This window comes from Carassius auratus, unplaced genomic scaffold (genome assembly GCF_003368295.1).
Source record: "Carassius auratus strain Wakin unplaced genomic scaffold, ASM336829v1 scaf_tig00004404, whole genome shotgun sequence".
In the NCBI taxonomy this organism is placed as follows: domain Eukaryota; kingdom Metazoa; phylum Chordata; class Actinopteri; order Cypriniformes; family Cyprinidae; genus Carassius; species Carassius auratus.
This window is the reverse complement of record NW_020523595.1, coordinates 2,378-29,528: the sequence shown is the minus strand read 5'-3', so window position 1 is coordinate 29,528 and position 27,151 is coordinate 2,378. Positions and strand designations below refer to the sequence as shown.

The 27,151-nt window shown below is 37.2% G+C and overlaps 2 protein-coding genes and 1 pseudogene across 2 annotated transcripts; 1 reads left to right on the top strand and 2 right to left on the bottom strand.

The window, feature by feature from the left end:
* Positions 1-5,414: 5,414 nt before the first annotated feature.
* Positions 5,415-8,015, top strand: LOC113070461 (cyclin-dependent kinases regulatory subunit 1-like). Its single transcript, XM_026243746.1, has 3 exons — positions 5,415-5,581; positions 5,849-5,976; positions 7,492-8,015. Exons 1-3 carry the CDS (start codon positions 5,517-5,519, stop codon positions 7,533-7,535), a joined length of 237 nt encoding a protein of 78 aa, XP_026099531.1. The 5' UTR covers positions 5,415-5,516; the 3' UTR covers positions 7,536-8,015.
* A 2,987-nt stretch (positions 8,016-11,002) lies between these two features.
* Positions 11,003-15,256, bottom strand: LOC113070462 (C3 and PZP-like alpha-2-macroglobulin domain-containing protein 8; annotated as a pseudogene).
* A 4,228-nt stretch (positions 15,257-19,484) lies between these two features.
* LOC113070463 (cytokine receptor-like factor 1) lies at positions 19,485-26,950 on the bottom strand. The gene is made up of 8 exons (XM_026243747.1): positions 26,648-26,950; positions 25,290-25,568; positions 25,050-25,179; positions 24,781-24,947; positions 23,915-24,072; positions 21,157-21,325; positions 20,816-20,997; positions 19,485-20,241 (listed from the first exon to the last, which is right to left on the bottom strand). Exons 1-8 carry the CDS (start codon positions 26,772-26,774, stop codon positions 20,218-20,220), a joined length of 1,236 nt encoding a protein of 411 aa, XP_026099532.1. The 5' UTR covers positions 26,775-26,950; the 3' UTR covers positions 19,485-20,217.
* Between the last annotated feature and the right edge of the window lie 201 nt (positions 26,951-27,151).

Here is a 27,151-nt window from a genome sequence, read left to right as displayed (position 1 = left end):
CCCCGTGCTGCTGATCTTTTTGTCTGGATGCAACCACCCATGTGAGGGCTTGTTGATGAAGCTGCCCTTCTGGGTTAAGTTATCTCCCAGCCACATTCCTTCCACCCTGGTCCTCCGGTTCATCCCGGTCCTGCAGCTCCCAGAGCTCCCTGGACTCCCCTCGGTGGCCCCTGGGCTGGACTCTCTTGGACTGGCCCTCTGCCTCCTGGCGGCCTGTAGGGAACATGGGCCCATACAAACAGGGTCACAGGAGTTGAACACAGCTGCAAGACTAGCCACGGGACCACTGCAGCAAGTGCCCCCCCTGAAGCCGCACCAGGGGAACTATTGGTCGGAGGCGCCCTGCTGGAATCCTTGCTGGAATTGGAACTGCTATTGGACGGGCTACGACTGAGCAACGAATTGGAGAACTTCCACTGGGGCATTTTAGGAATGAGCATGCAGAAGGTGGTGGTGCCGTCCTGCTCGCCATCCAGCCCGGGTGAGTCGGCCAGCACCTGGACCGAAGGCGGAGGAAGAGCAGCAGTCTCCAGGGGTGGCAGCTCCAAGCCAGGCGTGGAATGAGGAGGCCACCGGCGTGGCCACCACCTTCCCGCTCATGGCTAGGCTCTGCATCAGGTCGTCGGAGGAGGTCACTGAGTCGTTCCGGAAGCGGCCATACTTTGGGCTTAAGTAGCATGCCCGGAGGAGCGGTTCCAGAGCAGAGAGGACAGTGGGGGGGAAGAGGGAGGGAAAGGGGGATGGCTAGGGAAAGGGAAAAGGAAAAATGCAGAGGAAGCGAAGGAGAAATCCACAATGTTCTGTGCGGACTGAGTCTAGCCCTGCGTCCTCTCGGTCTCTCTCTGCTTTCTGTCAGTTGCTCTGTCCCTTACTGTGGCTTGCTTAATCCCTCCCTCTCTTCTTCATTCCCTTTCTCTCTTTCCCTCTCAGCCCAGCTTCCCCCCACTCTCTTGATGATGTCAGTGTTATGGTGTGTCTATTAGCTCTGCCCAACCCAGCTGCGATCATGCAACATTAGCTAATGCACATCTGCCCGAGCACCTCCTTAAAGCATCTTACACTTATCAACCTGCACACAGTCTGATACAAGCAAAGCCATTCAGTCCTGCAGCTAGCTAGCTTTAGCGAAAGGCGATGTGTGTTATGCTTTGAATGCTACCACACTTTCTCCCATCCCAGGTTGATTCCCCAGAAAGGTGTAAACGCTGTGAAGCTAGCAAACCATTACTATTTTTTAGCATCCCGACAACTAGGCCAACAGGAAAATACTGGTTTCAGTTGAAAATATCAATTATTTTACTAGCTCTCTTGGTTGAGGCAGTGCATAAATGACACATTTCATTGTTTATGGCATGGGATGAAGTTTTGGCTAGTTAGCATAGCGCTGATATTCCCTGCTGGTGAATGTTATAACTACATTGTTTGGCAGCAAAAACCTTTTTCTCCGTAGCTATCACTAATGATTTGTTACATTATAGTAGATGTTTTACAAGTGCACAATTTTAAAATTAAAAATGTCTAAGTGTGTGTGTATGTGTTATATACACACACACACACACACACACACACACACAGTATATGTATTGAAAGTCGTTATGGTCCAATGTTGTCTGGGCCATAAAATTCTTTTAAATATCTCCTTATACTTAATTATTTGTTGCCTTTTATGTCACAGATCCAATTTATTAAGACCTACTTTAGACTATCTCAGATAGTAGCTTGATACACAGCATACATACACGAGTACTCAAGATGTCAAAGCATAATTTACTCCAGTTAATAAAGAATAAATGAACTTTTTAAATACCTCACAACAGCATTACTGGTTTCTCCATTCAGAGTTCTTCATACTGCTGCAGGATGGACTATAAAACAATTGTTGAGTCTCTCTGGTCTGTCTCTCGCTGTTGAAGTCTAGAAACCATCTGAGCTGTCACAGTTACAGGACTTGCGCAAGACGCTATGCGTGTTTGACAAATAGTCTCTTCCTTTAACTCTGACGTCACCTTTTTCGCAACTGCCCAAAAAAGTAAATGCAAAGACTCCACAAGGCCAAATAAACAGGAAGCACTAAAATACTCTATATTCCACTACCGTGGCCTATGTGTACAGAGATATTTTTGGTGGAAACCTCAACTTTGTGGTGTTGGCAAAGCATCACGCTTGCTTCATGACTCACAAGTGCCTTCTTTTCAAGTGTTACATTTTCCTAAATCATCATCTCTTGGGTGACCTCTCAGATGTGGTGCGCAAAGGTTTTGTTGTTTTTCCATTAGTTACTCAGCACGTGCATCTGGGGTCATTTTAGCTTCAAGAATGGGGACAGCGTGACCATTAGCAATTAGTGAGAGTGCACATGCAGGGTCATGCTCCAGATCAATATCTTTGATCTGAACAAAACTACAGAGGAGAACATAAAAGCATAAGAAGGAGGAAAAGGACAAAACAAGATTACTTCACTCATTTATTGTCTGGTTCTCCTCTGGGAGCCATAAATGCTCAGATTCCCATTGGATGCACCTGTCTATAGTCTCAGATCAAGTAAATTTAGATTTTTGTGCTGCAGCGCCCGGGAAGCAGTTGGGTATTGGGGTTCGGTACCTTTCCCAAGGGCACCTCAGTCGTGAAGGTATTGAAGTTGAAAATATGACCATAATCATTTTATCACAGAAGCATTCTGACATAAGACAGTTACACATATTCCACAAGTGAAAATAACTTAATTTATACATATTATTTTGTTGAAAAGTTTATATACCTTCAGATCGTAGGATGCACCTGTAAGCATTGAAAAATAGTATTTAATTTGGATATATTTATTTATTTTAACTCCTATTTAAAAGAGTACAGGTAGGTTTGTAAAATGATATGGGCAATTGTTATTATGAATCTAAAAACATTCCGTTGATTTCTAATATATATATATATATATATATATATATATATATATATATATATATATATATATATATATATATATATATATTTTTTTTTTTTTTTTTTTTAGATTGTTTTTACGTTGAGACTAATACTATAATAATTTATTACAGCATTATCATTAAGATATATGTGTGTGTATATATATATATATATATATATATATATATATATTTTTTTTTTTTTTTTTTTTTTTTTTTTTTTTTTTTTTACAAAAATAGTTATGTGACTTCTCAAGATTATTTGTGACAATTCATGAATATCTAGGAAAGAGAATATAATAATAATCAAATCTGCATCCTGACTTGCAAAATGGAAAATACAGTACTACTTTTTAATCTGATAAAAAAAATTATTCCTACTCTAACCGGTCTGTCTAAAACTCACATGCACATAAATAGATCAATAGCACCCAACAGGTGACATTTACTGCCAGTTTATTATCAGCATATTATCTTGACATTAAACATCAAATTGTGGTCAGGAGAAGGTGGTATATTAATACTTCTTAAAATACCATCAAATTAAAATACATCTTCCACGTGTCAGAAACATACCACATCCTCATTTAAAGCGTTTGTAGCAATGTAACACAAAATAATATTAAATTTTTTACTAAATTTAGTCATGTGCAGATTAAAAATATAGATAAAGAGAAAAGCCAATCGTAACTCACCAAAATGCAGGTTGCAATGCCAGCCCTACATCAAGCAGCAAAGAAAACATGCAAAAAGTATTTATTTATATGTAGAGGAAAGCAAAAAGCACAAAAGAGTTGAGAGGTGTGAAGTTTGAGCCCAGAGAGTGAGAGAAACCACTTAAACCAAACCAGGAACACACCATCACTTACACACACCTCCTCCAACGATAATCAGTTACTGGTTTTCTGGTCTAATGCACTTAACACAAATGTCCAAACTTGCAAAGCTGCAAAATGCATAAACACTGTATAAATTTAAGTGTTTCCAAACTTAACACTGATAATAATGGTTGATGCTGCTAAGAGTTCATGAAAGACTTGATTTGTTTATATCAAAGACTTTATATAAAAAGTTTATTATATTCTAGCAGACAGGTATATGTGTCGTAGCATTAAAACATGCAGAAATGCATTCCTCATTTGAATTCACATCTTGAACAAAAGGTATTAAGTGTTACTTTTGAAGCGGAACCGGTGTAATTCATTAACAAAAGAGTCACTGAAGTTAACCTTTGGTTAAAGTTCTAGCAAGCCTGATTTTTTTTTTTTTTTAACAACACATACAAAAGGAATAAAACTGGAGTGAAAAAAGATCAGTGGAAGAAATGTGTTCAGAAAAAGTATGATAATCACTGGATACACAACATGACACCAAAAAACACTCTGTATACTGCACCAAATAAGATATGACTACAACAGAGATAAAAGATAAAAGATAAAATACAGACAGTAAAGAAGCTTTCTGATGCCTTGCTCGCTCTGCTTGATTTTGTACTGCAACAATGTGTGCTTGTTAAAAAGGTCACAGGAACACTGTGGTCAAACAAGCAGCCATGACACTAAGGTGTTAAACCATTAAAAAAAAAAAAGACTACAACAAATAAAAGAAAAAAAATGGAGCCAACTTATGCCACCTCAAACAAATGAATATGAAATAATAATGCAGTAATTTGTTTATTTTCAACATAAAGAACAAAAAGATAACTTTACCCAAGTCACGACTTTTCATGAACAAAGCTTGAAATACTAACGGGAACTGTTTGATTTGGTGAAATCTTGTTAAAGCACGTCTTTCATTCAAGAGTTGCTTAACACATCCTTTGAACATAATATGGTCTCACTTTCTATCTTGATAAATGTGTTGTCGAGGTTTTGCTCTTTGCAAACAGCATCTTGTGAATATCTTGTCACATCATTTTATTTCATCCTTCATCCTAGTTTTTGGCTTAGGTGGCTTTAAATGCTTGTGACAGAGTTGAAGTTAATAGTCATTTTATAATCGCACTTGACTGATATTAACAGATATGACATTTAAATCATGACTACACTTGAAAAAGTGTGTTTTGTAATGTTTATTTCAGTTTATCCTCCCAAGTAGGGCCGATTTTAATGAACTGAGAGACGGACTAAACTACTTTCTGTTGTAATACAAACGTGTATCTGACCTTAAAATAAAAATATTTTGGTTTATTGTATATTTGTAAGATTACAGCAATGTAGAACTCTCTTAGCATAATCACCATCATTGGGTTTCACACGTCTGTGTAGAAACGTATAAGTTCACACGGTTAAACTCACCTTTATAAAAAAAAAAAAAAAAAGGAAAAAGCTCTAAAGTTGAAAAAAAAAATATATATATAATATATTAAAAAAAGGTCTCAAACAAAACAAGGTCAGTAATATCGATCGAACTAGCTCTTATCAAACGCAGAAGGCGTGCGTCGAGGGGGCGGGGCCTAAACGACGAGCGACTCCCTCAGCCTATCAGAAGCGAGCGAGGGACCGTTTGAGTTCAAACCTGAAGCGGGCGGCGCCCTCTGGAAAACACCGCGAGCTAGCTTTCCAGGATTTCACTTCGGATTTTAGCTATTTAACCACAATGTCTTCATCGAAAAAGCAGATTTACTATTCCGACAAGTATTCTGACGAGGAATGCGAGTACAGGTGATGAATTTCTCTCGTTCAACTGTTCACTTCATTTTCGAGTTGACGCGCCACTTCATAATGACCGTTGTAATGGCATTTGACTGGGTCAGTTTTAAAACGATATCTTCAAAACATCCGCTAGTGTTTAAAGACGGTCTGTTTAAAATATTTTCCGAGTTCTATCGTCCGAGCCGTGTCATATTGCCTGACAAACAGTTTGAAGAGCTATTAAGTATTCAGTATTAGTCAGTCAAACTAACATGTTGTCCCTCTCCTTCCTCTTAGACATGTCATGCTTCCCAAGCAGCTTTCCAAACTGGTGCCGTCCTCCCATTTAATGTCCGAGGAGGAATGGAGAGGACTGGGAGTCCAGCAGAGTCAGGGCTGGATCCACTACATGATCCATAAACCAGGTTAGTAGTATAGACCTGGAGACCAGTTGCAGAAATTATTTAGACTGGTCTTACAAGTTAGTCAAGATTTTCTTTAAGGCAGGTGAATAGGTAAAAAAAAAAAAAACTAAAGTTAATAGTTATCATCTTATTTACCCAGTTGATTGATAACGTTACATTGATAATTGCAAAAAAAAAATTGTATTACAGTTTTTCTAAAATGTTATGTTTAAATATGCAAATGAGGCATTATTTACTGAAATATGCGCTAATTTGCATAAACGTCTAGTACAAAAATCTGAACACTGGATGAAGTCAGTATCAAAATTATGTATTTTTATATATTTTTGACGTTACAGTCAAATGTTTTTACAGAGGGAATTATGGCTCTCTTTTTTTTTTGTCACTCCATAATTCAGAAAATACTTTGAACAGCCAGAAAACAATATATTTTCAAAATTTTGGGGGGATAAAATGTTGTATATATAATCAAGGAAAATATATATGAACAAATCCCTCTGTAAAAATCCTTCAGAATATGGACAGGAATAAAAATGTAATGTTTGGTGTGTGTGGGTGCTACTGAAGTGGAGATTTATGGCTCCGTGTTGGAGAAAAAACTAATTTCGGCCTTTAAAAATATGCATTGTAATTGAAATCTATTGACACAAACAGATGAAGTGCTATAAAATAAACACTTAACAGTGTCTTTTGGATGTTTTTCTTCCACTTGTTTGAAAAAGCACTTGATGAAAAGCCCAAAATTGACAGGTGCTTGAAAAAAAAAGTGTTTTTGCCTGCAGTGTCTCACCTTAAAGGGTTAGTTCATAGAAAAATAAAAATAGTCACTAATAACTCATCCTCATGTCGTTCCAAACCCGTGAGACTCCGTTCATCTTCGGAGCACAGTTTAAGATATTTTAGATTTAGTCCGAGAGCTCTCAGTCCCTCCATTTAAAGTGTGTACGGTAATAGTTTCTGCTATTTTTGGACCAAAATGTATTTTGATGCTTCTAAAAATTCTAACTGACCTTCTGATGTCACATGGACTACTTTGATGATGTTTTTCTGACCTTTCTGGACATGGAAAGTATACCGTACACACAGCTTCAATGGAGGAACTGAGAGCTCTCAGACTAAATCTAAAATATCTTAAACTGTGTCCCAAAGATGAACGGAGTCTCACGGGTTTGGAATGACATGAGGGTGAGTCATTAATGACAATTTTCATTTTTGGGTGAACTGTCCCTTTAAGACTATTAATCATTTTTAAAATTCAGTTACATAAAAGCATAGATTATTCTAAATTCATTCCAAAAATAAGACTGATTACTTACTGGCTAACTGATAGATGGTCAAGCTCGTATTTAAGACACTGTCTTAACATAAAGGGCCTAGGGCTGCTTTAAAACTTACTTTGACAGCTTAAATACTGTCTAGGTAGTAAGCTCTAACTGGTGAATGAAATTTATCCAAATGTCTATAAAAAGGTTGCCTGTTATTCTCCTTGACCCTAATCCTACTCTTTCCATACAGAGCCCCACATCCTGCTTTTTCGAAGACCGCTTCCCAAGGAATGAGATTTCCAGATTGTCATTGGAAGTTAAACTACTTGGTTGAGTCTGACCATGCGTGCATTTCTTTCCATGCGTTGTGATTTGTATATAAGTTTTATTATTTGCAGATCTATGGTAATGAAATGTTACTCCTCCTTCCCCTCCCCCTTTCATCTGGAGATCTGATGGTAGCAGGAGCATAGATAAAGGGGGACGGACTGCATCCTCCGAAGTGTTTTCATTAGATCTGCACTTAAGTCACGTTTAAATAAGCTGGAAGGTGTTTCAGGACTAGTAATCGCCCCTGTCGTGAATAGAAGGAATAGTTTTTGTTGTACACTACGATGCTTTCTGTTGCTCAACTGCTGTTGTTAACATCCCCATCTTGTATGTTGAGCGGTCAACGTTTGTTTGTTCCTCATTTGTTGTTGACAAATCAATAAATATTATTTTTATTAGCTCACTTGCATTCTAATTTGTAGTCAGTGTAATATGACTTAAATTTACAATGAATTTGTATTTGATGCAAATAATATTTTTCATTTTTTTTTTATTGATCTCACACTTTCAAAAAAATCTAGCTGATTATTTTTCCTATTATATAGTGTATAAGTTTTTGTTAGCATGATACAGTGTGAACAATAAAACTGAAATAAAATTATTTTAGTTTGTAATTATTATTATTTTAGTACATCAGTTATAACTGAAATGAAATCCGAAATATGGCTCATTAATTTTAATCATTTTATTTCAGTTAAAATTAATTTTAAAGCAAGATTTTTTTTTATTGCTTTAGTTTCAAATCAGTTCCCTGATTTCATACACAAATACACAGACGTGGTGCTTGAAAGTTTATGAACCCCTTAGAGTTTTCTATATTTTTGCATAAATATTACCCAAAACACTGATCCAGAGTTACATATCTGAAGGGCAAAAAGCATTTGAATCTTCGCTTTCTTTCATTATCTGGTGTCACTACCTTTTGCATCAATAACTGCAGGTAAACAACTGTTGGTTTGCGATGGATGCTGCACAGAGAGGCTTTCCCGGGACTGTGTGCTCAGCGGTGGAGAAGATTGCTGCTGCAAATATCAGCTACAACAAGGCTTAGGAACTGTCAACTCATTCCAGCTAAGTGTTTCCTGGTGGTTTCGACATGAAGTAGTTTGATCGACCAGTAAACAAGGAACTGTTTCAACAGTGCCACTTCAAAATAACCGATTTATCTTGACTTTCCATCCTGCCATGTATGGAGTAGACAGGGCTGCTCTCTCTTCCAAAGTGAGTCAGTTTGGCATCAATAGGATATTTAGGCCCTGGACTACGGTCAATGCTATGCACTGTACAGTCAAAGCATAATATCACTCCGGAAAGAAACCGATATACTATATCACTATACTTGTTGTTATTGTTTATACTTGTTAATAAACAAGTAAATGGTTTAGTATGAATAATAATAAAAAAGCAATATTAGATACATTTTAATGCTAAAAAATGTAAAAAAATAATAATAATAAAAAATCAAATCCTTAGGGGCAAAATTAAGCGTAGTTGTATCCTTTTCTGTAAAGTAACATGAAAATAATATTAATACAAATATCACTTCTGATCTACTAGCCTATCAATACAGAAATGTTCAACAATGGATATTCCCAGCAGTCTGTCTCCCTCTACTGCTGACATTAGCAAAATACAACTTCATCAATGATTTTAGTGAAAATGTCATCATTGCTGATTTGTACATTCCTGGCATAAAATGAGCTAGAAAGACTCCAGCTGTTATATTTTTATTTCCTACGGAGTTTTCTTATTTCACTGTAAGTACATATAAACTCACTGTTGTTAGTCATCCTGCCATGGAAGGAGTGGGACTTGTTGACTGGTGAAATCATGGCCTACAAAGCCAATAGTCGGTGGAAGGATGTATTGACCAGGCCCTGTAAACAAGACTGGAAAACACAGCCGTCATAATGCAGTCATGCACACACAACATATGCACTTCCCTACTTGTTATCAGAAATATGCAGTGATGCAGTTTTTGGCAGGCAGCTGTTGAGAAGATCCACACCCTCTAGATGCAGCCCAGCAGGAATGTGAGCTCATCCCAGTGGCCTGATGGTTTTTCCTGGAGTGGAGGACTGACAGTGCATCTTCTCTGATACTGCCATAACATCAGCCCACAAATGTTTGAGGACCAGTTTGATTCCACACATGCTGATACTTCTTTCAAACACAGTTCAAGTCAAGATTGCATTTGGGACTGGAGGTATAACCATTCTAGAAATCTACAGAATGTTTCCTGCAAAATCAGTTTCAGGGAATTTAAAAACGCAAGCAGCTACTTTGCAAAACCACGAGTATGGGTAGATCTTCAAAACATCCATGTACAAAGCTGAAGCTATGGTTAGTAGGACCTTCTTCCTAGCTGAACTAAATAAGATGTCCTCTAAATATTACAAATGTGTTTGAGAGACAGAAGCACAAAAGTTGTCATCACTTCATTGTCATGTAACATTATATCCATCAGAGAATTCCTCCTCTCGCTTTCCTTTCTCTTTCATGTCTTTACTCTGTTCAGCTGAGCAGAGATGGACCATCAAGCATGGGTCACTAAGGAGACCAGCAGCTGGGACCCCTCCCTGCAAACCAGCATAGAAAAGGCCCTCGACATTTGAGAAGATGGGAACTTCTGAAGGACATGTAAGTGAGTATGCACAATATTCCGATCTGATATGCATTGTAAGAAACTCTGGGAGAGCTATTAAAATGAATGGAGGCATGATAGGTGAACATGTTCACCACTTCACTGACCATCAAATAAACATCAAACATTAACAATCCTAAGGTAACTGGAGCTGAAGTCTCACAAGCTGACCCAGTGGACAGAAATACATGGGGTCAATGTTCTGCCTGGACCTTCAAACAAGTGTCAGAGAGCTTTGAAGAAGCTCAAGCAGTTAACCAGGAACAATAGATTCTCTCAAAACTGTTTAAAAGCAACTTTAGCATAAGTGTATGTACTTTTAGTACTGTATATACAGTAGTATTGTGAATACATAAGACTGCTCTGCAATAATAAAGCCCAAAGTATATTAAGGGTTTTCATGCATACATTAGGGTGAGCATAACCTGTGAGATGTAAAATCAGAATTTTATAACTTGCAATTGTGCGAAAAATAGTTAGAATTGGGAGATTAAGAGCACTTTGAAATACTACTTATTGTATGCATATGCTAAGCATTTGCATAGTATATACTTTTTACGGTTGTGGTATACGGTCTTTACACATTGGAGAATAATCACAAACCAAATTCTCCAGTATTACTGATTGTAAGCAATGTGTCCTAAAATACTTAGAAATTTCCACTCAAAATATACATATGGTATTTTTAGTATATATTTGGTATGCCCTTATACTAATTTTGCATATTATATAGAACAAACAATGCAAATTGCAATTCAAGCATAGCAATAGTTTATTCACACTGACTTTTTTTTTTTTTATAAATGTGATATTGATGGTTCATTTTATGTGATTTTCCAAATGACATAGGCCATTTGGCAAATCTGCATTGATTTTAGGGGAATTTAAATAGAGTAAAAGTATGTTAAATGGGACTTAAGAGTAAGAAACACTTATTGGTAACTTAACATTTAATTAAACCAAATTACTCCGTGAACTTAAATAGTCGCATTAGAGACATTCTGTTTAAAAGTGCAGATTTCATATGAGCCAATTTTCATTTAGCATGGATGCATAGTCAGTGTCTGCTATGGAAATGAATTTTAAAAAATAAAAGAAAGAAGAACTGATATTATCTCTCTTTCCATACACACTCAGAGCTGTCATCTCATCACAACTGACCGGGTATCCCTATTTTTCCCAGCCCTTCTTATACATAAACATATTCGCAGAGAATGTAAAATGTGGAGCTCCTGCATTTGCTGGCAGCCAGGGGTCTCTGTTGTAGAGGCAGCAGAGAAACAGACAAAATATGGATGCTTATTATACACGTATTTGAAAAAATATGATGTTTTACAATGTGAAGATGTTTTTTGGAAGAATAGTCCTTTAAATGACTGCGATAAATGGGTTGTATCTCACCATCGCTCAAGTGAGTCCTTTGTGTCCACTGTGAGGATATGTCCACCCAGAAGCTGTGTGGTGTCTGCCACCTCTTCTTCTCCTATAGACACTTTTTTTTCCTCACTCTCTGGGGAATACTTGTAAGAATAGTAGGACACCTCAGCTCCAGAACCTGGCTCCTCCCCACCTATTAAATATAAATCACATGTTGCAAAACAATTTGCCATCTTCGACAAAAGCTTTGTTTGATTTGTTTCAAAGACTTAGATATTTTTTTCTGGAAATCAAGATACGTTTTTTTTGTTTGGCTGTGGTGTCCCTCAAGTGTATGTTTTAGGCCCGTTTTACTTTTTTCTAAAAACATGTTTGTGGAATTTAAGTATCGTGTTTGTAGTTGTTATTAATCAAATTGGTAAAAAAATATATATATTTTTTAAATAAATATAGCTAGCATTGCCAGACTACATGACTGATAGAAAAAGAATACATTTACAAAATGGCCTGAAAGGGGTGCTCATATGTTTCAATAGACCAAGTGTGTAAATGTATCTCTAATGTAAAAAAAAAATTCACAGTTTGGATGTCTTAACTCATTTATCTTTCCATAGAGAATGTTTGTAAGGCTTTACAGTAGAAATGTCCGTAAATTCTAAAAAAAGAGACAAATCCTAGTTTATGGGTTTTTGTTAACACCGCTGCTCAGCACCACTTAATCATTAAGGATAATAAATGTCTTTCTTGCAGTTTGGAATTATACCTGAAACTGAAGTTATACTTATTTTTCATATTATCTTTCAACATCATTACAATATCCATCCATATAAATAAAACGAAGCTAATAGAAGAGTAGAATAAATGTTCTTTTTTTCCAGTTATTTTTGAGTTTAGGTCAAAATAAGACATCATTGTAAATTAGAATTCGGTTTCAAACACATTTCTGATCTAGGACTAAGCTGAATTTGTGTCAAGGAAATGCTCTGACAGATTTCCAAAACACGTATTTCTTCTACACAGGTAATGGTGCGAGTTTTCCAAACAGATTTACAAATGGCAAATCCGAGAAGTCACCTCAATCATTGATACAGATAGGTCACAAACAAACTTGGTAATTACCTCAAGCAAAAAAGAACTGCAAATTCATATAAACATATAAACAGGAGGCACCTACTGTAGGTAAAGGAAACTTAAATAAATAAATAAAAGCGGACTAAAACCATAACCTTGAGGAACCCCAATAACCACAGCCCTATGATGCATTTTCTCAGCCCAAAAACAACACCGTGAGTAAAAGTTGGCTGGATTTGATAAGTAAACATTTTAATGTAACCTTTTGGAAATCAATGCTGTAGTATTTTTACCTATACGGGAAAGTGCGAGGTGATGAACAGGAGGCTGGGATACTAATTATCCAAGCATTAATGTAGTCTGGGCTGATATGCATGTAGCATCTGATTGCTGAACTCTTCAACACCTGTCCATGTGTGGCACATGCTCACACCTGCAGGTCACCGATCCAGATGTGTTAAAAAAAAGAGGAGGAGATGATGATACCTGCAGGAATGAGTATAAGTTCCTGTTCTGGTTCTTCTCCTGTAGGACATTCTCGATCTTCTTCGGCCACCTCCACTGTTGGATGACAATGCACACATAAACATGTCAAATTAAAGTTCAATGCAGTACTTTACCAAGGAAACAGATACTTTAGTTGCTCAGAGTTTAAGTCTTATATGTTTGCACTTGTGATGTCACATGGTCTGATATTTTGTTATCTATTGCTTCAGCCATTTTCACAATGTTTTCACTAAACATATTTAATGATATTTATATGGATTTACAATACATGGTAATAAAAAATAAACATTTAACATTAATATTCTTACTAAACAATTTTAGTGTCAGAAAAATGAGATAAAAGCTTACTGGAAAATTATTTTCTGATGAACATTCACAAACTGAATAACACTAATAAGCGGTGTCATTTTTCCTTCCGAATTTTTAGTAAGAGCACCAACGATCCTGGAATAAATCAAATTATGCTTTACATTTACAAATGTATCTTTATAAAAACTGATACCACAATTATATACATTTTTAGGATACATATTTTTTAGTGATGCACAATAAAAACTGTTGATGGGTTTCAAGATCACATGGCATATATCTTGATGAAAACGAGTTTCGTAATGAAACGGTACAGGTTTACAAAGCTTGGGTCCTTAAGTTGCGTAAAAAAAAGAAGAGTCTAAACATCTATGGTATCAATTTGCAGGGAGGTTGTAGAGCTTACTCTGTGGACGGTGGCTGAAGGGCATCTGCTCAATCCGTGTGCCGTTCCTGCAGGCGGAAACCTCCATCTGGCCCTGGTTTTGGTAGATTTGGTCATCAGAACCACACACAGGCTCGCCATCATAGCCACAGTCATGATAACACATACATCACTCGTAGTGTTCCTCTTCCGGACAATCAAAATTGTCGTTGCACTGGCTGCCTTGCACAAAGCCTGGAGGGGAAGAGTGAAAGAGTCATTAAATATGAAGTATTTGATATTCGAAGTAGATATACTAGAAGACAAAGATGTACCTGTCCAGTGATTGCTGGAGCTTTCCACTTCATTGCATGTGGTGCCGTCACATAGTTCTCGTGCTAGTGGACTGCTCTCGCTCATGTTGTAGAAATGAGTGGCTTCAAATACTGCATACACAAACACACAAAGTCAATTAACAAAATTGCCTTGTGCAAAATTCATGTCATTCAAAAGACAAATAACTTGATTGTGAAAAGTAGTGAAAGTAAATGAAGGGGCTGTTTAGCTTGGCCTTTTATGAGGCATTTTTCAGAAAAAAATTTTTTGTACGAGTAATTTACTCACAAACTGAACTACACTGGTACACCACCTGTTTGTTGTTATGTGTAACTCAACAGAAAAACGTGTTGTCCGGGTATTTGTTTTTTTTTATTATTATTATTATTGGATTTTTCAAATAAAAATAACTGGTTATGAACAATGCACCAAAGTGTTATTTCAAATGTCACATTCGGAAGACTGAAAAATAACACTGAAGTAGCCTGAAAAAAACAGTAGGTAATTTCCTATTGAACCAAATAACTAAATTTGAATTGTACATAGTATCTAAGAATTTTTGAAAGGGGAATGACTAAATTACTGTAGACCTACAATGCACCTTTAAAATCTGTGAAATGCAGCATGTATAATTAAAATTACTTTTATTCTTTACCAATCAAAACAAACTTACTTTCTGATAGGATTCAAACTCACCCTCAGGACACTGATAACTCATATGTAATCTAAAATTCGGAGTTTCTCCAAGTGTAAATCAATAGTTCAGCAATCCATGGGCTCATAATTACAATATTTCTGACTCTTATGTTCCTTAAACTTACAAAGCATCCATGATTTTACGGTCTTCTTGAAGATGTTACCAAAATAATACCCTGTTATTCTTTGAAATACCATAGTACAAATGATTACCATATTCATATACCAAAGAACCATGGTATTACCATCAAATCAAATACCAGCACTACACTATGGTGCCACCACGATACGATTTTGTATGGAGCAATATGGTCCAATCTCACCTGGTTCATAATAGTCATAGACTTTCACTGGCACTGGAGCTGTTTTGCGATTGGCAATTGTTCAGCATGTGTTTATGTGTGTATGCGTTCGTGAGACAGTGAAAGAGGCTGATAAATTCCACGCCATACTACCTCCTTTGAAATGACCTCCGTAAAAACTGCTAAGAAGACACATGCAGAAAAGGAGAAAAGGAAAGAGCGAGACTGTCCTATTACAGAGACACCTTGTCAATCTTGTGTGTACCTTGAATGATGCTGAATGTGACAAATGATGGAAAGTCCTATGAAACCGATTACACACACACAAAAAAAGAGCAATCTCACCCTATCAAAACTCTCGATATCTACCAGACAAAATTGGGAGTTGTAGGACAGGTTATCAGCACGAGCAAGAGGAGACGTGTCAGACCTTTTGTTGGTGATATGTTTAAATGTTTGGTGTGTGTAGGCCTTTACGCTTAGAAGAAAGAGGCTGCATAAAACCCAATTTTGGGGGTCAATGCAATGAAAACATAACACTTTCTCAGACACATGTCAAGACAAAGGTCAGGAAAAAGCTGTTATACAATTAATCATAATTAACCTAATCCTTAAAGTGTTTTTCACCTCTTTTGAATCTAAGTTGTCTAGACTACTTACACAAATCCAGTTAATTTGGTTCCAGTGACCTTAAACGATGAGAAGGTGACTCTCTGACGCATTACATTCATGCCCAAATAAACCCGGGCAGCTCAAGGTCCTTGAGTTTAATAGCATGCCTAAATGTGTGCGATATAAGGTGGTTGGCATTATAGTTCAGCGAGGCCAGAGGCAATTTAAGTCTCAAGGCATGAGAAAATCCCTTCCAAGGCATCTACGTGACACACATGAACACGGTCCATAAAGTCCAGGAATTGTGGTGCACATGTAGCACTCTCATTATGTCCCTCGTTTGTTTTGTGTTGAATCTCTCCGGCGTATATTCCACAAATAATTACTACTTCTATCCCAAGTGTTGAGTCCGTGCAACTAATTTTTTGAGCTCCTCTCCACGTGTAAAGAAAATCCCTCTTGGCTTGGCCTTATTTATCCGCCTTTAGTTCCGATTGCTCATATTTCAGCATTAAAACTGATTTCCATCCACCCCTCGCGAAGCACTTAGTATTTAAGCATTATTTTAATGCATGTGTTAAAATTAATTTTGGTTATTTAAACTAAATATCATTAAACTCAGATGTTTCTTACATACTTAGTTGCATAATAAAAGTATGGCTTTAAAAAAAAAAAATTCAACCTGATGTGAATTCATTTCGATATGGAAGCGCGAGAAAGGGTTTTACAGGACACTGACGCCCCCTAGTGGCCATTTAGCGTCATACATTCAATATTAGCCTTCCTAAAATTATAGATTTTTATAAATATAAATAATTTTGTTTTTATGATAATGAATACATGAAAAACTGTATTATATATTATATTATCATTTCAAGAAAGTATGCCTCTTTTTGCTTGGTCACAAACAATATTAGGTAAAAACTTAAGACTTTTTATGAGTTTTGTCTTAGTATGCAAACGGTTAGGTGACGTCACATGACGTTGTATTACGCAAACCCAAACAGGAAGTGAGAGCAACAGCGTGGCTACATGAAACGATACACATGTTGCTGTTCAGTACATTTATCAGCCAAGCTACGAAAACACCGAGAACACAGTTTCAGCGACATGGTTAGTTAGTTTTGAATACTCAGCTTGTATCATATAATCACATTTAGGAATAATAAATGGCTAGAAATAAATGCCCAATGAATGCCCAGGATCACCCAGAAGATGAGGATTTCCAAGAGAAAGTGCAACTGTATATATATATATATATATATATATATATATATATATATATATATATATATATATATATATATATATATATATATATATATATATATTAGGGGTGTAACGGTTAACAAAATTCACGGTTCGGTTCGATACGATACACTGATGTCACGGTTCGGTTCGGTTCGGTTCGATACGTTTTAGATACAGCAAAATGTAAAAACATCTCAACTTTTCAGAATGCCGCAAGCGCACCGCGGGTCATGTGACAAGAACCAACCAATCAGCTTCATCCTTTCCCGTAACAACGTTGAGAGCTCAGCCAAGATGAAGGATCAGCTGATCATAGTTGTATATGGATTGCAATTTTGAAATAAATTCAGTAGCAGAGCTACTGCAAGCGATTTTTAGAGCTGCAAATCCATTTATCCTTCGCTGAAATTTCCGCGTCTCATGGAGAGAGCACGTCATTGTTGCTTAGCAAAGACAGACGCCTCATGAGCGCTTCTGCCCGAGCGCTTTGGAACGGAGGAGAAAGACGCGCTTAGCGTTTTCCATGCGTTTTTAGGCATGATATGTGAACGGCCCCTAAGGCGCTCGCTCACTCAGCACGCGCTGAAGGCTCGTTGCAAAATGTCGAATGCCTTTAACAGACCAGAAATATAAGATCCTAAAATAACCAACAGGTCTGGTGTTTGGGTTGGATTCCCTGTAAGCTATAGTGTCTAAATGCTGCAGGGATAGTTTGCTGCGCATGTTTCTCCTTTTTTCGTCTTTTCCCAGATAGTACTGACGCAAATATATCCCAGATATTCCCGCTGGTGTTTTTTTTTTTTTTTTTTGTATTCCCGCTGGTGTACCCTGTCATGTTGCAGATGCGACATACCGTTGTTTTTTTATCCACCACTCTCTTGCCATCACCATTATAGCTTAAAGGGAATCCAAAGTGCACCCAAACACCAGACCTGTTGGTTATTGGAGGATCTTCTCATTTCTAGTCTGTTAAACGCATTGGCTATTTTGCAACGAGCCTTCAGCGCGTACTGAGTGAGCAAGCGCCTGCTGAGTAGCCTAACATAAACATATAAGATGGTGTTTTTTTCTTCTTCTGGAGTGTCAGGGGCGTTGCCTGTTACGTTGTTTGGGTTATTGGGCTACCTTGTTGAACGCATATCATTATATTTCTCTTTTTTTTTTTTTTTTTTTTTTTTTTAATATAATGAATTAGTCCAACGAACCGTTCGGTATACATAATGCGTACCGCGTACCGAACCGAAAGCGTCGTACCGAACGGTTCAATACGAATACGCGTATCGTTACACCCCTAATATATATATATATTTAAAATGTACTTTTTAATGTGAACTTGTAATTTATATTTAAGTCCATGTATTATTTTATATAAAATATTTATTAGTATTTTGGGGCAATTATTATCTATTTCTTATTCATCTGTAATAAAAAATTAAATGATATATGTGTGTATGTTTTTTTCTTACACCCCTGACATTGACAAGTAAATTGAGTAAAACTACTGGGAACACAATTGCATTCCAAATCTATTTTAAATATTAATTTGCAATTTATTTTGATGTGTTTTATTTACAGTGGGAATAGAAGAGAATCACCCCATAATCACATTTTGTTTCTTTGCAGTTTGAAATGAAGACCAACATTTCAGAAAGAAAAAATAAACTAAATACAGAATCACTGAGTTGGAAAAAGGTTCATCCCATTGTGTCAGTATTTTGTTGAACCACCTTTTGCTTTAATCACAGCCTTTAGTCTGTTGAGATATGTCTCTATCAACTTTGCATATCTAGACTTTGCAATATTTGAACGCTCTTCTTAGCAGAACTGCCGAAGTTCATCTAAATTTGATGGTGACTGTTTGTGGACTGCAGTCTTCAAGTCAAGTCATTGCATTTGGTGGTCATTTTGTGTGTCAATATATATTTATGACTGTTTTTTTTGCACTTTTGATGTTAGTTTTGTACTTTGATGAAATTAGTATTATAGTAATTGAGAAGGTGATTAGCTACACCTGAAAGGGGGGTGATCCCTTTTCCAAATCAGTTTTTTATTTATTTATTTTCTGATATGTTGGTATTATACTGTATCTTTCTTTTGGATGTTATTAACGGAGTAAATACAGCTGGATAAAACAAAAACTTTCTTACATCATTTTGTAATGTTTCATCCTGGTTTTGATGTACAGTACTTGGTATATCAGGTTAATGATTAAAACCTATTGTTCTTCTAAACATCCGAATGAATGATAAAACTCTTTCTGTTTCTCTCCATCACTGCCAGTATCATAAAGAATACAGCCGCTTTGAGTGAGATTCTGCAAGACTTCAAGTATGCCTCCGAGGAGGCCGAGACTGATTCAGATCCTCTATGAACTCTCCCTTCATCTAAGGTATCGATCGCTGTCTCAAGTGTTGTATAGACAGAGTGCATTGCTGCTGCTGATGCAGGCTTGAGCATCTTTTATTCCATTATTTTGTATACATTGAGAATAGCTTATGACGTTTTGTTTGCTAAACCGACACAATGTTCATTATTGTGTGCATAATAATATTCAGCAAACGCTAATGTGTTACAAAATACATGAAAATTCCTTAAATATATTGAAGACATTTATACAGACAAAAATATTTATACATAATGATACAGTATTTACATGATGTTTTTGAACACAGAGGACAAACAATTGCATTTCCAATACTAATTAAATTGTTTAAACTTTGTACCAATTAAAGGGACAGCACACTAAAAATGAAATGAAAAGTTTGTCGTCATTTATTCAACAATATTTAAATGCTCTCTTTTTGTTGTTGTTGCTTACAAATTTGCTACATTTAGTTCAAATCTGTCATTTGCAAAGGTCCTTTTGTTTGAATGAAAAGTCAATAAGAGTGAGAAAGTAAATAAACATTTTATGCTTTATCGTAATTTGGAGTTTTCTTTATATTTTAATGTCCTTATAAATAGCACGTCTGAGACAAAAGCGCTTCCTTTGACGTATCTGATGGAGACTACAGCAGGAGGCAAACAGTAGATCATGTCGCCAAATGACAGGCTCCTTGCGGATTCCTTCGGAGAGTCTTGGCTCATCCAAATGAGAGTCCCAAGCACTGGAGAGTGATAAAAACCTTGTCGTCCCAGGCCCCCGCAAACTCTCCCAAGCTCTTCTTTAGAGTTTCACTATGATTTACCACTTTGTAGTACCTGAAAGAGAAGACACTGGCATTTACAAGTGAATGTGATGAGTTGATGTATGGGGAGAGAGAAGCATAATTGATACCAGCCATTTTTGTGGCAGTGTTCTTCAAAGGACAGTGTGACTAATAAAGCGACCTAAGTTTCCCAACAATCGTCAATGCCAAAGCAACAGTAACCACTGAATCGGTTCAGAGAGCGTGCAGCGGATGTTGGTTAGCGTTCGAAAACGCCACACAAGACTTCTCGACTCTGTTGCATCGCAGCTGAAGCTTTGCTGCGCAGTCTAAACTAAAAGGAATTTATAAGCATTCCAGCTAGTTACTTTGACTGGCCGGTCCCTCTCTGTTGTGGGAACGTCTGAAGATTATATGATGCTTCGCTATTAGTACACGCAATCAAATGTTTGCCTATTGATCAAAAGAAGAAACAGATCTTTTGGTTTCTCTTTTTGTGGGTCACATAAAACAGCAAAATGCTTCTTTCTTTTTTTCCCACACAGGCCCTATATCATGTGTGCCAGCAGTAATGATTCGTTATCTTGATATGTGTTAAGAAGGAGGTACGCTTGTTCCTTACTGACCTGGTCGTGTGTTTTCTGGGCTTTCTGTAGCCAGACGCGCCATTGGTCGTAGAGTTTGATGCTGACGTCCGTACAGCCGTATGAGTGTTTGCGCATCCAGCCGAAAAACTGCTTGAGCTCCTTTCGTAGCGTTGAGTTGTGCTCGCTTGGCTTTGAATCGCATGAGCCAATATGTGACCTGTCTGAAAAAAACCCCAGATAAGTAACCAGTTGTCCTCTAAATAGTTCTAAATAGAATCTTTATCAAGTAGCTTGATATTTTTTCAGTGTTCACAAATGGATTGTATCTAATTAGCCTAATGTGAAGGGACATTGCATTATTGCATTTTGATGCAACTCACCGATGCCAGGTGTCGATGCGGCAGTCGAGTGGCTCCAGTCGCTCCAAATACCTGCTTTCTTCGAGCCGTAGACGCCTATCGGGTTGCAGCGTACCTGGACGAAATACACTGTACCGGCCCTGAGACCCGCTAACCGACAAGACGTCTGGTTCCCAGCATCATCTATGACCTCATGGGAAATAGAAAATAAAAACTAAGAATAATAATCGAAGTATGTGCACCAGTCATTATATTGGGGAGAGCTGTTCACAATGTAAACTCTGTCATTTTTCCCACCTTCATGTCATTCCAAAGCTATAATAGGTATACAGGTTTGAAACAACATCAAAATGATGGTCCATCTAATTCTATTATATTCCAAGCCTTCTGAAACCGTACATTGGGTTTCTGAAAAGAAGAGTTTGAAATCATATCAGAGTTTCAAAGATAATCTTCCTCTCTAGTGAGAAGTTAACTGCTGGATCCTTACGTCAGTGAGTTCAATGTGAGAACTGGATTAGTCGGTAATTAAATGAATCGGTCAATCAAAAAAGCTATCATATGACTTCAAAAGGCTTACAATAATGTGCACAAGTCATATGGAATACCTTTAAGAGGGGGTCAGTCATCATTTAGGGTTCAGAAAGGAGTGGCCAGGAGATTCCTTAAAAATGTAATTTTGTGTTCCACGGAAGAAAGAAACTTATGTAGAATCACATGAGGCTGATTAAACAATAACAGAATGTTAATTTTGGGGTGAAACTGTCATTTGAAATTCTGCTCCTGGAGGGCCACTTTCCTGCATCATCTTAGAGTTTAGCTTCAATATACAGTTCCAATCAAAATTATTCAACCCCTTTGACCTGCAAGGCATTTTGCTGCGGTGAATAAAATTTTATGAAAACAATTTAACAAAGGCATCAGTAAAGTATTAGAGAAAGTTTGTTCATACACTTTTGAGTGATTATGAGAATGGAACACTGATGAATCATGATTAAATTCAAATTGGCTCTAAACATTTATGTTCAAAATTATTCAACCCCCCAAAACTCAAATTTTGTGCAGAATGTTTTATTCTTTAAAATCACCAATAAGCACTGTCTGTAAGTGCTTAGAAGCTTCTGTCACCTCTCTACTACAGTATTAACCCATTCATCGCCTGAAAAACTTTCCAGATCACTGATAATCTTTGGTTTTCACATTGACCACTGCTTTCTTTAAATTCAACCAGATATTTGCAATGAGAATTAAGCCTGGAGACTGAACAGATCACTCAAGTACATTCTATGACTGATCCCTGAACCAAGCAGAAGTAGATTTGGATGTGTACTTTGGGATGACTGTCCTGCAGGAAAGTCCATTGATCATCAGCTTCAGTCTTTGCAACAAAGGCATCACAGTTCTTGACAAAATGGCCTGATACTTCAAAGAATCCATGATTTCCTTCATACTGTCATGTTTTCTACTTCCTGCTACAGTAAAGAAACCCCATAACAGGACTGATCCACCTCCAAGTTTGATGATGGAGATGGTGTTCTTCTGCTTATGAGCTTTGCCTTTTTTGCAGCAGATATACCGTTGATCCATGGGTCTAAAAAGTTCCAGTTTGGTCACATCACTCCATAAAACATTCCTCCAGAGCTCCAGGAGGAATCAAGTTCAAGTCTGCCTTTTGTTCTACTTGATCATGAGTGGTATTCATCAAGATGTCTCAACATGAAGGCCATACTGTACTTGTCTAATGTTCGTCTTACACACTGCATTGCAATGGTTTTCCTCCTTTCATCGGGTCATCTTGCAAGTCTTTGGATTAACATTGCAAATTTTTCAGTTGCTCTGATTAAACGTTTTATGATATTGTGCTTTTTCTTCCACAACCTCAAAGGTCTTCTGGCACAACACACTTTAAGCTAAGAAATAAGGCTGGGAACTGTCTCTCTAGTAACTTTTAATGTCTTAGAAATCTGCCTACGTATAGCCTTAGCCTTTCTAAAGTAATACAATATTTATTCTCTTTAGCTTTTGTGAGATCTCTGTTGACATTTTTGCTACTCAACTTCAGCACATGCATGGGCTAACTGTATGTATGTGTAACTGCGCAAGCTAATTCTGTTTTTAATAGAGTTTCTAAAGGCTTAATTGTGTTTTGAGACTGCTTTATTCCCCACTATGCAAATAAGTGATTTAAAAACAGCAATGTTGAATAGGGGTTGAATAATTATGACATAACAGTATTACTAAAAATTATATATTGACAATATCACTTTTAATATGCCAGTGAACTGTTATAGATGCAATTTTAATTCTATTCTGGATCTTCAGAAAAGCTTGTATTTGTAAAGTACTGCAGTCTCTGAAGGGTTGAGTAATTTCGATTGTAACTGTACCTGCTTGGAAGTTTCTACTGAAGAACTTGATTAACTGGTTCAGGTATGTTTAATTAGGACTGGAGCTAAACTTTTCTGGCTGGTGGACCTTCAGGAGCAGTATTGGACATCCCTGCTTTAGATTAAATTTTCTATTAAATTAAACTTGCTCTGTACTCTTCCTTGGGAACCCAAAATGGTTCTTCTGTCATTGCTGTGAAGACCCTCTTTTGGAAGCTTTATTTTTAAGAGTGTTTGGCTCCTACACCAATTAAACATACCTGAACCAGCTAATCAAGGTCTTCAAGATTACCAGCTATTTCCAGACAGGTGTGTTGAGGCAGATTGGAGTTTATGTTGACCCTCAAGGAGCAAGATTTGAACTCCTCTGGACTAAACCATTCCAGCAATACCTTCCATTCATCGCTGTCCTCCACACGGTATCGTATCTGGTACTTGGCCTGAAACAGGTAGTCTTTCAGGGCGGGAGGACTGCCCCAACGTACACTTAACTGATCTTCCAGATCTCCAACGCGGCTCACAAGGACATCAGGAGGCGGATCTGTGGTTACTGAATGAAATATTTCACATTAACTAACACTGTACGAAAGGCATTTTCAAAGCTGTTGATTAAACCCAATAAAAGTTAGTAGCCGTTAAACTATTCTTTCTTTCACTTCAAAGACTATGTTCTTGTAATTGAACCTCCCAATAAACCTTCATCTGCGCTCATTAGCTCGATGATATTTTGCCATTACTACGGCAATTTCCCGTTTCTTTTGTTGTTTGAAATGGACGTGCTCCACTGCTACGTTTTGTAATCAAGCTTGCCTTTAGGGCAAAGCCAATCACGGAGCTTATTGTTTCAGAAGATGAGGAAATGAAGATGTAGTAATGGAATATATTTGCTTTTCTCAGCAAAAAGTGCTGATTGATGGATATAGTTTAATTGTGATTAATTCGATTAATGCATTGGTATGTCAAATTAGTCATTTGATTAGAAATTTTAACCAATTGACAACAGACTTTCCGCTGCCCATTGACTTTTACAGTACTATTTTCACGAGTTGCCTTTTGGAAAAGTTTCAGCTGTTGGAAAAGTGTTTTTACAGTCTGTAAAAATCTATTCTCAGACGAGTGTGTGCGCACCATATGCGAGATGTTCAGATGGTTTTTTTTTCTTGAATTTATGTGCAAGTTAGTAAGCGTGACGTTATCCCAAGTCACCTTGATCTCGACACCATTTTCCATCAAACTAGCACTTTTCAGTCTTACTCACCTACATCTAAAATGTCTAAAGTGATGACATCAGAAGTGGAAGAGCCGAGCTGATTGGACGCCTCCACCCAGATTTCATATGGTGTAAAAATGGCAAGGTCTCGAGGAACGTAGCATGTATACGGCTGTCCCGTGTAGTCCTCACAGTCTTTCTCTTTACCGTACCATCTAGACGGTTATTAAAATGGAAAAGTTGAATATTAAAAGGGATTCTTGCAAAACAGGTGTTGGTATGATGATGATGATTATTATTTTTTGTCAAAATCTCACTTTAGTTTGTACTTGAGGATATATTTAGTGTTGATGAACGTCTCTCCTTGACCACCCGGACTCCATCTGCAGCTGAGATCCTTGGTGTTTCGTGACCAACATGTCAGGTTGAGAGGTTCCTCAGGGGGCACTATATGTCAAATTAAAATAAAAATAAAGTATGGCCTTAGTATTCAGAAACACATGGCAAAAAAAAAAAAAAAAGCGATTAATATAAGCCAGAAATATTCACAGACTCACAGCCGACATAAAGACACGATCCTGCCAACACTTCTCCATTACTTCTGTGACAAACCAGATTGTCTCCTGACCGCTGTAAGGAGCCATTGAGTTGATGGAGTGTGACGCTGGATTCGGTCGGGCTCAGGACCCTATAAGTGTTTCTAGCCAAGCGTCTTCCATTCAGCGTCCAGTACAAGGATCTAGCTGTTATTTCCAGCTCGGCACCAATGGTGCACACCGCAGTCAAGCTCGACCCGATGTGAAGCACTGGGTCCTGGGGGTTTATGACAGCCAAGTCTGGGGGTCAGAAAAAGAGGAGACTTCATGATTCCAGCACTTTTACAACTGGATTTATGACCGCAGTTGGAAAGGTCACACAGGGTCATTTTTCAGTAACTTAAGTGGTTTTCCATCTTGTAAATATGCTTCTTGTGTGTCCGCAGAGCTCATATTTATTCATGTTTAAGACAAATGTTCAGAGGGACGATGGCTGGATTTGAAGAGCTACTACTGGCCTTCGGGGAAACCAAGTGTTGATGCAGATCATTTCTGCTCCTGGTGGGAGGCGGACAAGCTCTTTAACATGTGCCATTGAACATTGAAGAGTTGGGAAACAAGACTGAATAATTAATTTATAAACTATGGTACTGTACTTATTAGGAAAGACCTTATTGGATGCTTTAGCATTGAGAGACTGACCAATGAAATCAGTGAATGAACAATTATATTGACAATAATATTAAATTATGTATTTTTTTCATAGCAATATTATATTATGTCGGACTATATTTTCTAGACGAAGGATACCTAAGTTAATGAATATGCTTTTTAAATTAGTGTCTTTATTAATTTTATCATGTAGTGACTGTTTCATAAAAGCAATAGGCTATTGCACTCGAGGACGAGCTACTTCAGGTTTTTCTGTTAATTAAAATACAGTTATTATCCTATATATATATATATATATATATATATATATATATATATATATATATATTACTTAATATAGCATGGCTTTACACACATTTACATTACTTTCCAATAGTTTATTTCAAATGCAATTTACTATTTCTGCTGTAGACGGTTATAAGGTCGCCTTTCAAACAGTATAGGAAGTATTCATAACATTTCTGTCATTCTCTTTCTTTTTGATGAAAGCTATTGCTAACGACAAGTTACCACAGCTAAAATTAATAAATCCTTCTTAACTATTGAATTTTACCGTAAACTAAGACGAAATGACTGACATAAACGTGAGTAGAGATGAAAATGAAAACATAAACACCTCCAACACAAGCTTCAAATGAACATGAAGTATCTTCTAAAATGGCTTTACTTTAAAGTAAACTTTAAAAATTATCTGAAATTGTACTTACGTGCTGTGAGCGCATATGGAAGAAGCGCAACAAAAAACAACATGACCAACATTGTCATTTGTCTGACGCGCGCGCTCTCAACGCGATTCTTGTCATGCTGATGGGAGCGCGCGCACGCATAATCCATTCTCCCTCACATAAATTGCTGAACATTTAAAGCCCTAATCACCAGAAAGCTTCGTAAAATTCATTGCTGGTTCTGGAAAGCACCATTATGCGGAGAGGACGTTCAGATTCACCTTCACTCTCAATTTTGGAGAAGAATCAACACAGCGCACGCCTCAAAATCTGAAAAAGTTGATTCTTCTGAAGCTCCTCCCATGTCTTCCCACACAGCCACAAGTCATTATTAGTAGCGCATCTGCAGCTAGTGTTTTCTTTTCTTTTTTTGTATACTAATTTGGACACGACAGAAAATAATGAAATGAACCCTTCCCAAAAACATTCCTTTTTGTATTTCTCACATAGGCCACTGTTTTTTATCTAAAGTTTGTTCTTTAGCCA